General features: G+C 41.1%; 1 protein-coding gene across 2 annotated transcripts in view; it reads right to left on the minus strand.

Moving 5' to 3' along the window:
- Window positions 1–13,804, minus strand: part of kremen1 (kringle containing transmembrane protein 1) — a 55,999-nt gene that overhangs the window by 19,794 nt on the left and 22,401 nt on the right. For both annotated transcript variants that reach the window (XM_034117580.1, XM_034117581.1), the window contains exon 3: window positions 7,282–7,373. In XM_034117580.1, coding sequence (XP_033973471.1) covers window positions 7,282–7,373 — 92 coding nt within the window. The remainder of the gene's footprint in view (window positions 1–7,281; window positions 7,374–13,804) is intronic.

Consider the following 13,804-nt stretch of genomic DNA (forward strand, 5'->3'; position numbering starts at 1 on the left):
AAGCTTCGCCAGGGAAGGATGGGCCAAATGCAGGTGAAAGAGGACACGTCATGTCAAGCTGACAGCTGAAAATCAGCACCTGTCAAGTGCCAAATACATTCTGAGAAATGATCTGCAGTGCATTTAAACTCTCTTGTTCCTGTGTGTGTATGGGGTTTAAGTCTTGTATTAGCAATATTTAACATATTCCCTATGTTGAAGTCAGTGGCAAGAAAAACGAATGAAGACAAAATCGTGCAGTGTATAAATATGCAGGTTTCAAATAAGACCTCTAAATCAACCTGCGGTAATTGGATACATAAAATAGCTCGTAAAAGAAGGAGCTTGGCATTAGCAAAATGTATAATTAATTTGGTTGGAAGGAAATAATCTTGCCAGGTAATAGTTTAATTTACAAGCCTGGGGCTGTGAGGCCAAGAAGCTCATTCTGGACACTGGTTGCATGCCATGCACGCACATATTTTAAGAACTACAGCTCTTTATGAATGTAGTACTTTTATGAGGAACCACATGATGTGCTTTATTGGGTTCTACTGGATCATCTGTTTGCCATTTTTCTGTTTTTGTTTTAACAACTCAACAAGAATTTTTTTTATGTTCCTTTCTTTATCATTTTTAAAACATGTGTGAAAAACTTAAACATGAAAAAACTATCGTCTAAACACAAGCACAGCATGACTGACTTTACCCCAACCTTAATCCTCATGATTTGAACCTACAGGAGCCAAAATCAGCTCACTTCTCAAAAATGTCCTCACTTTGAAGGTCTAAATCTCTGACCTGTTCTTACCCTGTCAAAAGTACAGAAACACACACACACACACACACACACACACACACACACACACACACACACACACACACACACACACACACACACACACACACACACACACACACACCACACACACACACTCAGTGATGCCTGAACCTGTGTGGTTAGGAGGGATGGTTGTGGAGAAAGCTGTTCCAGGACCACCTAGGGGAAATAGTCTGCCTTTTGAAAGCATTGACAGAGAATGAGATAAATACTGCAATAACAGATCCTGAAAGCATCCCTGGTTCAGGCAACCACAACAGCCACGAGGCAGGGCCGTGGTGCTTCAGTCTGCGCACAGTTTCCAGACCACATGTACAACATGTTCAGCTTATCTGTCTCTTTCTTATTTCAACTCGCAGTTGTTCTTGTGTCAGGCATTTATTCAGCCGTTGGACTTTTGCTGTCAAAAGGAATAAGGCGTTAACGTCTATTCTACAATTACCTAGTGTATTCATCGGGATACACTCCGGGGCGATGCAGAGACAGGTACAAAATCAATCAATCAGTACACACAATGAGGAGCTTGTTCCAGTTGTTGGTCTTCAACATTAATTGAGCTCTTCTTAGCTCCACCGAGGCGTTAGAGGAAAAGGCAGGTGATCACTGAAGTCAAAACAGACGGAATGACAAAGATCTAGATAAATAATCCAACCAGTAAAGGATATAATCCTTAATTGCATATTTAAGGGACTATAGCCCTGCAACCGGTTATGTTTCAGTTTATTGTGTCAGGATTTTATACAGCAAGAGTAACTGCATCGCAAAGAAGTGGTGTTTTTTTCCGAATTTCATAGAACTGTTCATTTACAGCTTGTACTTGAGCAAAAAAAGATGTGACATTTACAGCGAAGCAGAGTGAGAGAGAAAACAATTACTTTTGTGTGATGCCATGTAAACCACTGACCCTTGGACTCCTCAGTTTCATCCCAAAGGGTTGAACAAGGGAAACTTGGGGAATAGATATCAGGTCAGATTCATTCAAGACTGGCTGGCGGTCTACTCAGTTGTCCCACAACTTCAAAGCACCATTTAGCAGCTTCATAAATCACTCTTAATGAAGGCAATATTTCATCATTGCATATTTTCTTCAACGTTCGGTCGTAAAACCTTGGGCCAAACACATAACTACTTTGTTTTAATCTTTTCAAGGTGTGGCTGTTGAGCTTGCCAGAGGGATATGATGCCTCTGGTGTTGAGATTATTGTTTCATGGTGACAGAATCAGACGTTTCCTTAATTGTTTTAATAGATTAAATTATAGCCTACCGTAAGTGTGGTAATTATACATCATGCCACTTAAAGGTTGAGCATTGACAGGTCTATGACAAATAAACAGTTTAATCACCACAAAGTATCTTTGAAAGCAGGTGTTGTCAGCCACAGTAACAATGTATAAATTAAATCATACTGAAAACGTACAATACGGTGTTTTTATTTATATCCTGTAAAGAGGTCGTATCTTCTTTATGTTAAAAAATCATTGGTGAAGTAAGTCCTCACAACAAACCTGCAAATACTCGCCATACTGGCAGCCAAAGAAAGCAAAATGGAGATCTGGGAGATTGTATTTTGAAGTTGCAGTAGAAATACTAGAGTGTCGAACTGTAAAAAGAAACTTAGAACAAGTTGCACATGAAAAACCTAACTTAGGGAAAATCACAAAAGTCTGCAGGTGCTAAAAGAAAAAGGTAATTAAAAGTACTCTTTATACAGAATGGCCCATTTAAGAATAATACAGTTTCTACAGTATATAAGTATTTAAACTCTGAATCTGCAAAGTAACTGGTATTTTTTAAATATTTCAAATTAATGTTGTGGAATAAAAAGTACAGCGTTAGACTCTGAAATGAACTCAATTAGAAGTATAAAGTAGCATACAATTGAAATACCTATGTTAAGAATATGTTTTGAACTTGATTGAAAGTACATTGTTACCGATTGATAAGATGTATAGTGGGAATGAAATAAGAGCATACATACTGTAATGAGTTTTGAAAGACAGAAAACTCAGTACCTGCCTGGTGAGTTTATATTTAAAGTTAAAGTTACAAAATAACTTTTTTACAAACTCTTGTGTAATAGGAGCACCTTAAAGCCATAAAGGGTGTTAGAAATGTGAATAAACTGAATAGATAGAATGTGGGAGATGTGGGTGTTTCAATTGATTGATCACCTTCTTTTATTCCTGAGTTTAACTTTACAATTCTCATCATTATACTCAACATGAATTTTATTTGACATGAGCATTTCCTCTGAGGGCATTGTCCTACAAAGGAAAAGCCTCACAGCCTCTGCAATGTGCCTTTACTGCAGAAAAAGACAGTTGAGCAACACGTGTTTCTTGGTTATACAGCACGCTACTGAGAGGAGCTCCTGCCGTGCACATCAAAGCGTCTTTGTCTTGGCAAACGCTCGAGGACTTCACCCTGACAGTTTCACTCTGTGTCAATCAAATTAAGCCAGGGCACATGCAAGCTGAAAAGAGCCACACTAAAACAAAAAGTCCTTCCAGTATGTAACACTCTTAAAAAGGAACGTTGATCGTCAATTAACGATTATTTTGGGCTCATGTCACAACAGTGATACATATAGTGCCGCAATGCTTGATATGTGTAACTAAAGATGTCATTATCAATTGACCTGATCATATTTCTACAATGTTTTCTGTCTTTACAAACAATTCCTTGCCATATTGTCAATCATAAATGGTAATTCATTATTTATCACAAGTGAGTAAAATGTACTAAATGTAGCTTATTTTTTAGCAGACTGGCCTCAACACAAGTAAACTGAAAACTGATGTTGACCTTCTGGGAATTGTCTGACTACATAATTGAAAACAAATAATTAGAGTCCCTTAATTATAGATGTCAACTCTATGTTCTATCCGGTGAACAAATTGTTCTGTAGAGAAAGGATTTCTGGCATAATGACCCTGATCAAGGCCACAAGCCGAAACTCGTTTGTCTAACAATTAAGTTGTTTGGTATATTCCAAGTGTTGCTGAAGTCATACCTCTACGCCCTATAGTTTGCCAGAGGCTGCACTGGTAAATTCCTTACACCTCATTAGATCAGCGCTGCTAAGTCAAACAACATGAAGCCTTCTCTGCCTTACGCACTGAGGGCTGATAGAAATACATCAAATAAAACTGACCTAAACAGCAGGGAAAACTTTGCAATGAAATGATATTTACCAAAATATAAATAACTTGAGACTTTTAAAATGTAAGTCTTCAATAAGTTAGAAAGGCTGATAACTAGGTTCCACCTTGAACATGTCAATCTCCACAGTCGTAGATGTGCCTTGACAGCATGGCTTTTTAAAATGGTTATTTCCGGCACATGATAACTGCTCCATAAGGGATTACAAGGATCTACTAATGTTGTGATCTACACTATAATCCACCATGTCCGACCATGTGTTTCTGACCTCATGTGACCTGCCTGGCAGCGTGCACTAACAGGGTGTGTCACCTTCACCAGGGTGGCAGGACCCTAGATGACAGGGAGCCCGGCTGTTGGCAGGCTCCAGGTGCCTCAGCAAAGCAGCCTTCAACTACCAACCACGCGACATCAAACGTAAGCAAAAAAGTAGACAAAACGGAGGCCCAGACAAAACAAAAAACAGACGAAATGAAAACAAATAACACTGTTGCCCTTCCTCTGGCACACCGCTGTGTTTTTCAGCCTTTTGTTGTTGGGAACACTGACACTGACAGAGCATGGGCATTCTCTCACTTGGCAGCCATAGCTTTCAAACGCAGCCGATTGAGAGCAGAAGGTGAGGCACCACGTGGCGATTGTGGTTTCACAATAGACGAGACAGAGCATACAGTAGTGTCTGAAATCTGCCTAGTATCCCTACAGGGAGAAACCGTCTCCAATGAGCAGGCATGTTTCTTGACACTGGATGCCTGGCTCAGAGCTATCTTCATCTCCTTTTCTTAAAATGGATCATTTTAAATGCTGAAACAGAAAGAGGATAGTTCATGTAGACACCATTTGATAGCTCTTTGCCGGGAAATAGGAGCACCTTAAAGCCATAAAGGGTGTTAGAAATGTGAATAAACTGAATAGATAGAATGTGGGAGATGTGAGTGTTTCAATGGATTGATCACCTTCTTTTATTCCTGAGTTTAACTTTACAATTCTCATCATTATACTCAACATGAATTTTATTTGAAATGAGCATTTCCTCTGAGGGCATTAGGCGCGTTCACACCGGAGTACTTTTACCCGTACTTTTCCCGTTTAGTTCCGATAGTGCCTGGAATTTTGCGTTCACACCAAAAAGAGTACTTTTACCCCCATGTTTAGTGCCTGCTAGAGAGGTGGTACTATCCTGGGGAGAAAAAAGTACCCAATTTCAATTGGCTGGGCGAATTGCAAACCACGCCCCGTAAAACTCAGAAAAGTTTTGTGAAGCCGCCATTGTATTTGCTGGCATTAGCATTATTAGCATTAGCATTAGCCCCACGCACCAACTGAGAGAGACTAACTTATGGCAACACAAAATAAAACATGGGAGCGGTGGAGATGAGGAGGTGTCGGCGTTCTGGCGATTTACTCTGAAGGCTTCAGTAGAAGCTGCTGGGAGTCCCAGCAGCTTCTACTGAAGCCAGTCCCTAACTCCAGGGACTTCCGGCCGGGGACTTCGGGTGGCAGTATACGCCGTGAAGTGGTTTGCGGCCTGCCAGTAAACCCAAAGAAGAAGTAACGTCAGCGGCTTCATTTGCATAATCTTCCCTCAGGGAACTTATTCCGGTGTGAACGCGAACTGTACTTAGTTCCATGGGGTGCTAAGTGCTGGCACTAAGTGCTGGCACTAAGTGCTGGCACTAAGTGCTGGGCACTAAGTACGGCAAAGTACTTGGTGTGAAAGCGGCTAATGTCCTACAAAGGAAAAGCCTCACAGCCTCTGCAATGTGCTTTTTCTGCAGAAAAAGACAGTTGAGCAACAAGTTTTTCTTGGTTATACAGCACACTGCTGAGAGGAGCTCAAAGCGTCTTTGTCTTGGCAAACGCTTGAGGACTTCACCCTGACAGGTAGAAATAGGCCTCACCGCTGGGATGGGTTTCTCGCTGCACAGTGCTGGATTCTGGAGAGGAACAAGGCTGAACCAGCACATGGCAAACCAATCTGGAACAAAAGCTGGCCTAATTCAACCAAAGATAAGGGATAAGAGACAACATGGGCTACTCTTTCATCCGAAAACACAAAGGTTGGGGATATTAACCTAGAAAAACCGGGCTAAATGGACAGTTGTCTGAAATAGGTCAGTCAAAAGTCTAATGGGATGCACACAAGCTCCTATACACATAAACACGCAATCCATTCAAACAGCAAGCTTTAGTCGAGCATGCTACTCAGACAAGATAATGGTGGGATAGCTCCAGGGGTTCTTGAGGCCAGGCGTTACCTACTTCAGGGAAAATTCACAACATCTCAAAGTCTCAGATTTGGCCACAACACTGTCTGATCAATATGTCCACTTTTTACCTCGAGTTCGAACACAGGCTGAATTTAATCCTTTAAAGCAAGGCTTTTATTTGTTGTGGCAAGGATTGCAAAAGCATATAAAGAACTAAGACCTAATTCCTAACACATTATATATCAAAGAATGTATAGGTCAGTTGGAGAGTAAAAATACACGATTGAATACATTTTTATTTGAGTGAAACAGACTTCTGCTTGGGTTGATTTATGTTCAGTTATCTGATTCTTTTGCGATTAAAAGAATGCAATAAAACCTAATCTACCTTGCAAAGGGAAGAACGTGAGAAAAATGCACATGTGACATGCTTGCGGCTAATCGCAATATCTTAACCTCCTCTTCTGTATTTCTTTCATCTTTGGCATCAGAACCAGTGTAGGTTGATCCACCCTTAGTCAGTTTTCAACAGCAGTGATTAAAAAGGTGGAAGGAATGAAAGTAAGGGGATTAAAGGAAGGCTTGTCTTTGTAAATGTGTGCCAAACCGGTAGAGAAGACAGAAGCAGCGAATATCCAAACTTAAACAATCACACTACACACATGTATCCAACTACTGGACTCTCACACCCACCTGTGCACTAAACTTATTATTTATCCACAAACAGGTAGATGCACATTAACACTCACATTAAACAACGTGTCAAAACAAGCTACAAAGCCAAAGGGGAAACTTCTGAACACACATGCGAAAACACACGGAGGCAGCGATTGACAGCTCGCATTAAAGTGCGGGCAGGCCCAGGCTTGGCAGGAAGAGGGGTGACGGGAGGCAATTAGAGACATTTTTGGGATGATAATAGTTGTGTACAAGCCATACAGTCTATAAAAGCTATTCGTAGCAGGCGAGCAGATGAGCATAGCAATGGAAATGGCTGGTCCGTGTGCCCACGATACGGCCCCGAGGGCATGGAAGGGCTCAGAGAGAGAGAGGGAAGGAAAGATAAAGGAGTGTCAATGATCTCTTACTCTTGCATGTTGGGATGTCGCAGTATCTCCAGTAGATCGCGTCCTCGTGATCTGCGATGTAGCACCACGGCTGAACGTCCCCATCAGGGTTCCTGCAGACACCGAAGGGTTAAAGTTAAGTGCACACTTAATTTTGCCTTCCGGTTTCTCACATCTAAAAATAAATAAACAATTGGGGACATGGGAAAACAGATATTTTTGCAAAAGATACTTTGATTCGACATGATCAGTCATTTCACAATTTAATGAAAAGAAACACAAAATCCAGGTATTAACATTTATTTAAAGTATGTTGATTTGTATTGATTGATTACATTTGATATATTGGTCAATTAAGATTAAGATCAATTACAATAATCCCCGTAATTTTCCAATTTCACACACCGCACCTCTCCAGCGACCAGACCACACCCCACATTTTGGTCCGATTGGGACTTGAACCAGCAACCCTTCAGTTCCCAAACCAAGTCCGAGTTGTATTTAATGTGAAGACTTAATGTTGTCTCCTCAGACTTAGGGACATTTTATTATTTGTGCACAAATATCTTTAAAGTCAATACTCAAAGTGATTAATAGCTTAATCAAGAAATACATTCAAAATTAAAAACAGCACAGTCTCTTTGTGATTTTAAGATGGTGATCTGGACATCCCAGTGGAGCATTGCAGGAACAGTCTGCCTGTTTAACAACAGGTAGCATTTCTAAGCTGCAATCAAATTCAAAGTCTTTTTTCCATGTTCAGCTTATATTTATATAAGAATAAGAAATATATAAAGGAAAAGCAACTCATAAAATCGGTTTTATAACACTATGATAGCAAGAGGACACAGAACAAGGGTTTAACAAAAACTGATGCGCAGCGTTGTGTTGAGGTCGTGGTGAGTATTACAAAGAGATAAAGAGGGCAAGGATATGAGCGCCCAACCACAACCTCACAAAGAGCAACTGGAAACCGCTCTGCAGAGGGCTGAATACTCAATTATGTTTCAGAGGGAGATTATTGTGGCTGTGTCAATCGCCCCCCAATAGCACCCATCGTTGGTTTAGCCCAGTGTTTCTCAAAGTGGGGGGCGCAGACGCATGACAGGGGGGGGCGCGAGAGACCAGCAGGAAAAATGGTTATGAAAATCGTAAAAGAAAATCATAATTTGGAAAATTATTGATTCGAAAATAATATGATACAGTACAGTACAAGTACGTCTGGGTCTCTGTGTTTCATTCAAGCCTGGCTCTGTGTGTGTGTGGAACGAGCCATTTTGTGTGCGAGCGAGAGAGAGAGAGAGAGCGCACCGTTACCGGAGATCATTGTTGTTAGCTTCTGGTGCTAGCGAGCTACGCTAACAGATATAAGGAGCTTTTTCCACAACAAGGTGGAGGAGAGTCCTCTCCTGTCAGACTGAGAGACTCAGTTAACTAAAGGATTCTCTCAGTGTTTAGATAGTTAACTGTAGTCTAAGTTATCTCAGTGGGTCTCAAACGGTTTGGTCACGATTAATGTAAAAAATTATTTCCGAGGCACACGTTTATATGATCATTATAGTTATAAAAAAATAAGAGAATAAATGAAAAGCAGGAATGAAATACTATATGACAGTAAAACAAGAATACAGTTTAAAAGGGGAGTGATTAGTAAAATATCCATAAAGAAAAAGTAAATCTGTTTTCAGTTCTGTTTCATATGGGTGTTGAGAGAGGTATCCATAGATCTCTTCATTTTGCTCTCAAAGTGCACCAGATTGATGCTTTTAACTTCAATATTTAAAAAACAAATCTTCCCGGGGGAGCTTGCCCCCTCCCTAGAGGATGTGAGGTCCACACACCACTTGTAAAAATAGAACTTTACCCCTGCTTACACCTATATGCCGTGAGCTGATTATCGAGCCTTCATTGTAACAGTCCCGGGTACACTGTGTATTTGCGTGGGAATTGTTACAGTAGAAAATTCCACTGTAGCGCCCGGTACATTAATGGGAAACCCTAAATGTTTGAGCACCCTCTATGAAACGTCAAGCTAACCCACAGCACCCCCAAAATAAATCTCTGGCGCCGCCACTGAGCCTGCAACCCCGTTTTGAAGAAATGTGCAGTGCAAAACAGGCTCATTGCAGCCACCTGTGATAAGACACACTTTTCTGCCAAATATCAGCATTTTCTTTCTTTTCATTTTTTTGCACAGATTGCAAAGTGGCAAAGTATTATAACTTATTGTTCTAGCAAAGGGATTGCATAATTGTATTATTTTATTTTTGAGCACACAGACTTATGGAGCATTGTTTTATTATCACTGTTCGAGCAAAGGTATTTTTATTTTTTTTTTAAAGGAATGCTCACGTTCATATTGATGTATTTTAATAAATGTTAACTTAGCCCATTACGTGACTATTTGTGTTCGGGGGGCCCGACTTTTTTTTTTCTCCAAAGGGGGGGCCTGACAGAAAAGGTTTGAGAACCACTGGTTTAGCCTCTTCCTCTACGCTCTCCAGGCTTGACCATGCGTGTCAGTCAAGACCCAGATCAACGGGCCTTTGATGGGTGGAGATGGTTGGAGGTCAGGGGGAAAGCTCTTTGTTCCTTGTCCAGACACAAACCTGGAAAAGGGATGGGTGATGGGGAAATGCTTCTGACTGAGGCTGCAGCGCCTTTTGAACCTCATCAAGCCACTTTTAACCCATCATGTGAAGGCTGACATGCCCCTCGGTGCTTTTGCTTTTCAGTTTCACTTACAAAAGCAATGAGAAGTGGGATTGAAGCATGGAAATGCCTAAAAGCTTTGTGCAGGCTCCATATCTCCAGTTGTTTTGAGCTCTATTTTAGGATAAGGTTATTGTAAAATAAAACCCTGTCGAATGAAAAAGACCTCTAAGACGATATTTTTTTCTAGACCTGACAATAACTGCCGGAAACCTTTTCTCTTCTCTTTTTACACATCTCATTGTAGCATCTTGAGAAAGCCTGGGGCGCTACAATATCCCCTTTCGCCCTTTGTGAACAAAGTTGTGAAGGGCGTTTCCATTTCTTTTCTTCTCCCATTAAAAACACTATCCAGAGTTTCCTCCTCTCTTTTCAGTCAGAATGAGGTATTGACAAAGATGTCGCTGTAAATACTTTTTCCGGCTGAACTCAAAGTTAAGTGCCTCAAAGCTTTTCACTTTCCTTATCAGGGAAAGTGTTATCTTTCTCTTTCTTACAGCCAGTCGTCGATGGGAAAGTGTGAAGAAAGACTTCACGTTTGTATTTGTTATTTATTCTGCCATCAATAACAACCCAGAAGTCACGGCCTCGACCTGAAATTGCCCCATGTTCAAAGGAAACCATATTTGTTTTCCAGTAAATATCGACACCTTATCATGGGCGCAGATCTGTTTGTTGCTTCACCCGGTTTGAAGGCAGACACCTGTTTGTTTATCCCGAGGCTACAGCTGAAATAAAAAGAACAAAAACTGGGTGCCACCATCAAAACATTGGATTAAATAGCCTTCCTCTATACCCTTCTCTTTTTCATGCCTTTCAACGTGTAATAGCCCTGTTTGAAACAAGACTCCCGAGAGCTCAGCTATAGCCACTTAGGTAATTTACTGTGCTTTCTCAATCACCCCCTAAGGAGGCAGACATGAATTACAGCCATCAGCGTGGACAAAAGAAAGTCCTCAGTAGACCACCATGTCTGATCCAGGGGTATCTTTGATCAGTGAATGACGTTGTGCGCCCCTCCAAGCGATTTCTCCCAAACTACTGGTCCCCAAAGTGTTTCGCCCCTCTCTTTCACACACATCTGAACACACCCTTTGCGCAGAAGCATGGGAACATCTTCCAAAGGAAGGGATGAGGTGAACAGGCCAGCCCACATGACAGAGAAACATAATTAACACTGCCCTGAGGTGTGTGTGTGTACAGTATGTGTGTGTGTGTGTGTGTGTGTGTGTGTGTGTGTGTGTGTGTGTGTGTGTGTGTGTGTGTGTGTGTGTGTGTGTGTGTGTTTGTGTGTGTGTGTTTGCCGGGAGGGTGGAAAGGAGAGAGTGTCAGATTAGCCGAGGTGCCACAGTGCCGATAAGAGCAGGCCTAGATGCACTGAAATGTATTTGTTTAACCTGGCAGCACACAGAAAGACCTCAGCCCTTGTGGTGACACTCGGATAAAAGTTGCTGCCAGTGTATGTGTATGTGTTTGTGTGTATGTAGTTTTAGGGTTGTTGCATTCACATCCATGTGCGTCAGAGATGGCCTGCTTGGCTACGAAATAGAAAAGCTTGTTCAAACACTCTCATACCCAGAGGTGGATCACAGACGATGTTTGGACACTTAATTGGCACAATTAAGCTGATTGACTCATTTTGCTCCGAGTGAGCCACACACTTTGGTACGCAGCCAATTATAGCCACATTGCGTTTTGCCTCACAGGCTCTACGGTCCTGCTTTTGAAGGCTAAGACATCTGAACACAGCGAAAAACAGCTGTTCTTAACCGGCTGGCTGCTGTTCAAAAGATTTCCTTTAATAACCATTTTACACGTACCTTAATCAGAATATTTACGATCACTTTTTAAAATGCCTGGCACTATAAAACAAAAAATCCTAAAATCATTTGGATGAAACCTATATGTGCAAATGCTAGGAATAACATGATGGAGCTAAGCTTGAAGTGAGATTCGAGAGCACACAACTAATAAGGCGTAAAACAAGATCAAAGCTAATTTTGCCGAATTGGAAATAGGAGTAATGTTGATTGGAAAGTGGAGGTGAGAGGCTCGTCTGGATTGGGATTTGAGGTCAACAGCAGATCAGAGTCTGGCAATTTACTGCCTGAGAGACGACTCTTTAATTGACTCGGATGATTTAGCATGCTGCCTGCTGCTGTGCTGCATGAATGCATGTATTGAAGAAGAGGGCTTGTTGGTTGCGGAGCCGATACAGTATGTAAAGTCTACTGTCTGCTGTTGTTCTCTCACGGTCCACTAGTGCTAGACACAAGGTTGTGATGTCGCAGTGTCAAGGGTGGCTGGTGAACACTATGCTTCTTCACTAATGTCTTCAAAGGATCCATACGCATAAATTACACAATTAACATTTTCTCACCTCCTTTAATGGAATCGAGCCATATAGATCATTTTGGGTTCATTCATTCAGGATATGTGTTTTTGGCCTTCACCTCGTTACAATGGAGATTAATGGAATGTCTTGTTTACAGCATTGGGAAGAGATCCTACTTTGGATAATCTATGGACCTCACCGTCAACAGTTCTCTTCAAATGAAAACTGTTGACAATGAAGCCTGAGGATTATCCGCAGTAGCATTGAGGATACAAATTAGGGGAAGAAAAGATGATATTGACTTATTACCACCAACCAAAGAGAGAAGCTATTTAACTACACTTAAGTAAAAAGACTAATGTAAAATGACTCACACATTGCTTGGATTGGCATGAAGCTAATCACCAGTGCAGAACTGTGTCAGAGAATACGGGCTTCTTTTGAAAAGAGTCGCAGGTACATAATATATACATAAATATAACATGACATGCAAACTTAGTTAGAGGAAGATTTGACCCTGACTCCCAAGCTGTATTCAGCAAAAGAAATCTAATCAGAAAGCTTAACATTTGCTGATGTGAGATGCTAACTGGGAAAGAGAGCTGAAAATGTCTCTTTTTGAGAAAGAAATCTGAAGATTAAAATCAATCTTCTAGTGGATTGTGGGTGAACTGTTGACTAGTTTTGAATTTGAAAACGCTCTGGTTGACACCTTTGAATGGCTTCCCCTCCATAGCAGCAGCATCCACGTTTGTATTGTAATATTTAAAGCCTTCTGGCAAGGCGAACTGACAAACAACACATCATTTATCAGAAACAAAGTTGAAATGATTAAAACTGTTTCTGATTCTATGTTCAGTTATACTTAGTCACTAAATCACAACCTATTAGTTGGATGCAGAAATGTCAAAAAATGGAATCTCAATACCTGCGCAAATAAAACCAAACCATCTGCATGGCTAAAAAACAACTCGAAATTTGTTTCATAATTTACAAAAGCCGACTGGATCTCACAAACTGTGGATAACTTGACTGCAGTTTGCTTTTGCACCTGACATCATAGAGATTCAATTACAATCAACTTGGAGAACACTATTCACTCTGGCATTTCCATTATCTCACCTACAGTATGTAAGGGAAAAGCATTAGAAGCCATAGTGGACACTCGTAAATTGTACAGTACACACACACACACACACACACACACACACACACACACACACACACACACACACACACACACACACACACACACACACACACACACACACACACACACACACACACACACACACACACACACACACACACACACACACACCTGCACATAAATAGCCAGGAAATGGCTGGCAAAGCTATTCAACCACCCACTGAAGCGTCAGGCACTTCAAACCCTCGTAATAATGCACCGGGGCGAAAATCAAAAAATCAGTCTGTGAATAGTAGATTGAAAGAAACAATAAAGGAAATATAAATGACTTTTGAATGTCGTGAAGT

Source organism: Trematomus bernacchii, unplaced genomic scaffold (assembly GCF_902827165.1).
Source record: "Trematomus bernacchii unplaced genomic scaffold, fTreBer1.1, whole genome shotgun sequence".
In the NCBI taxonomy this organism is placed as follows: Eukaryota; Metazoa; Chordata; class Actinopteri; order Perciformes; family Nototheniidae; genus Trematomus; species Trematomus bernacchii.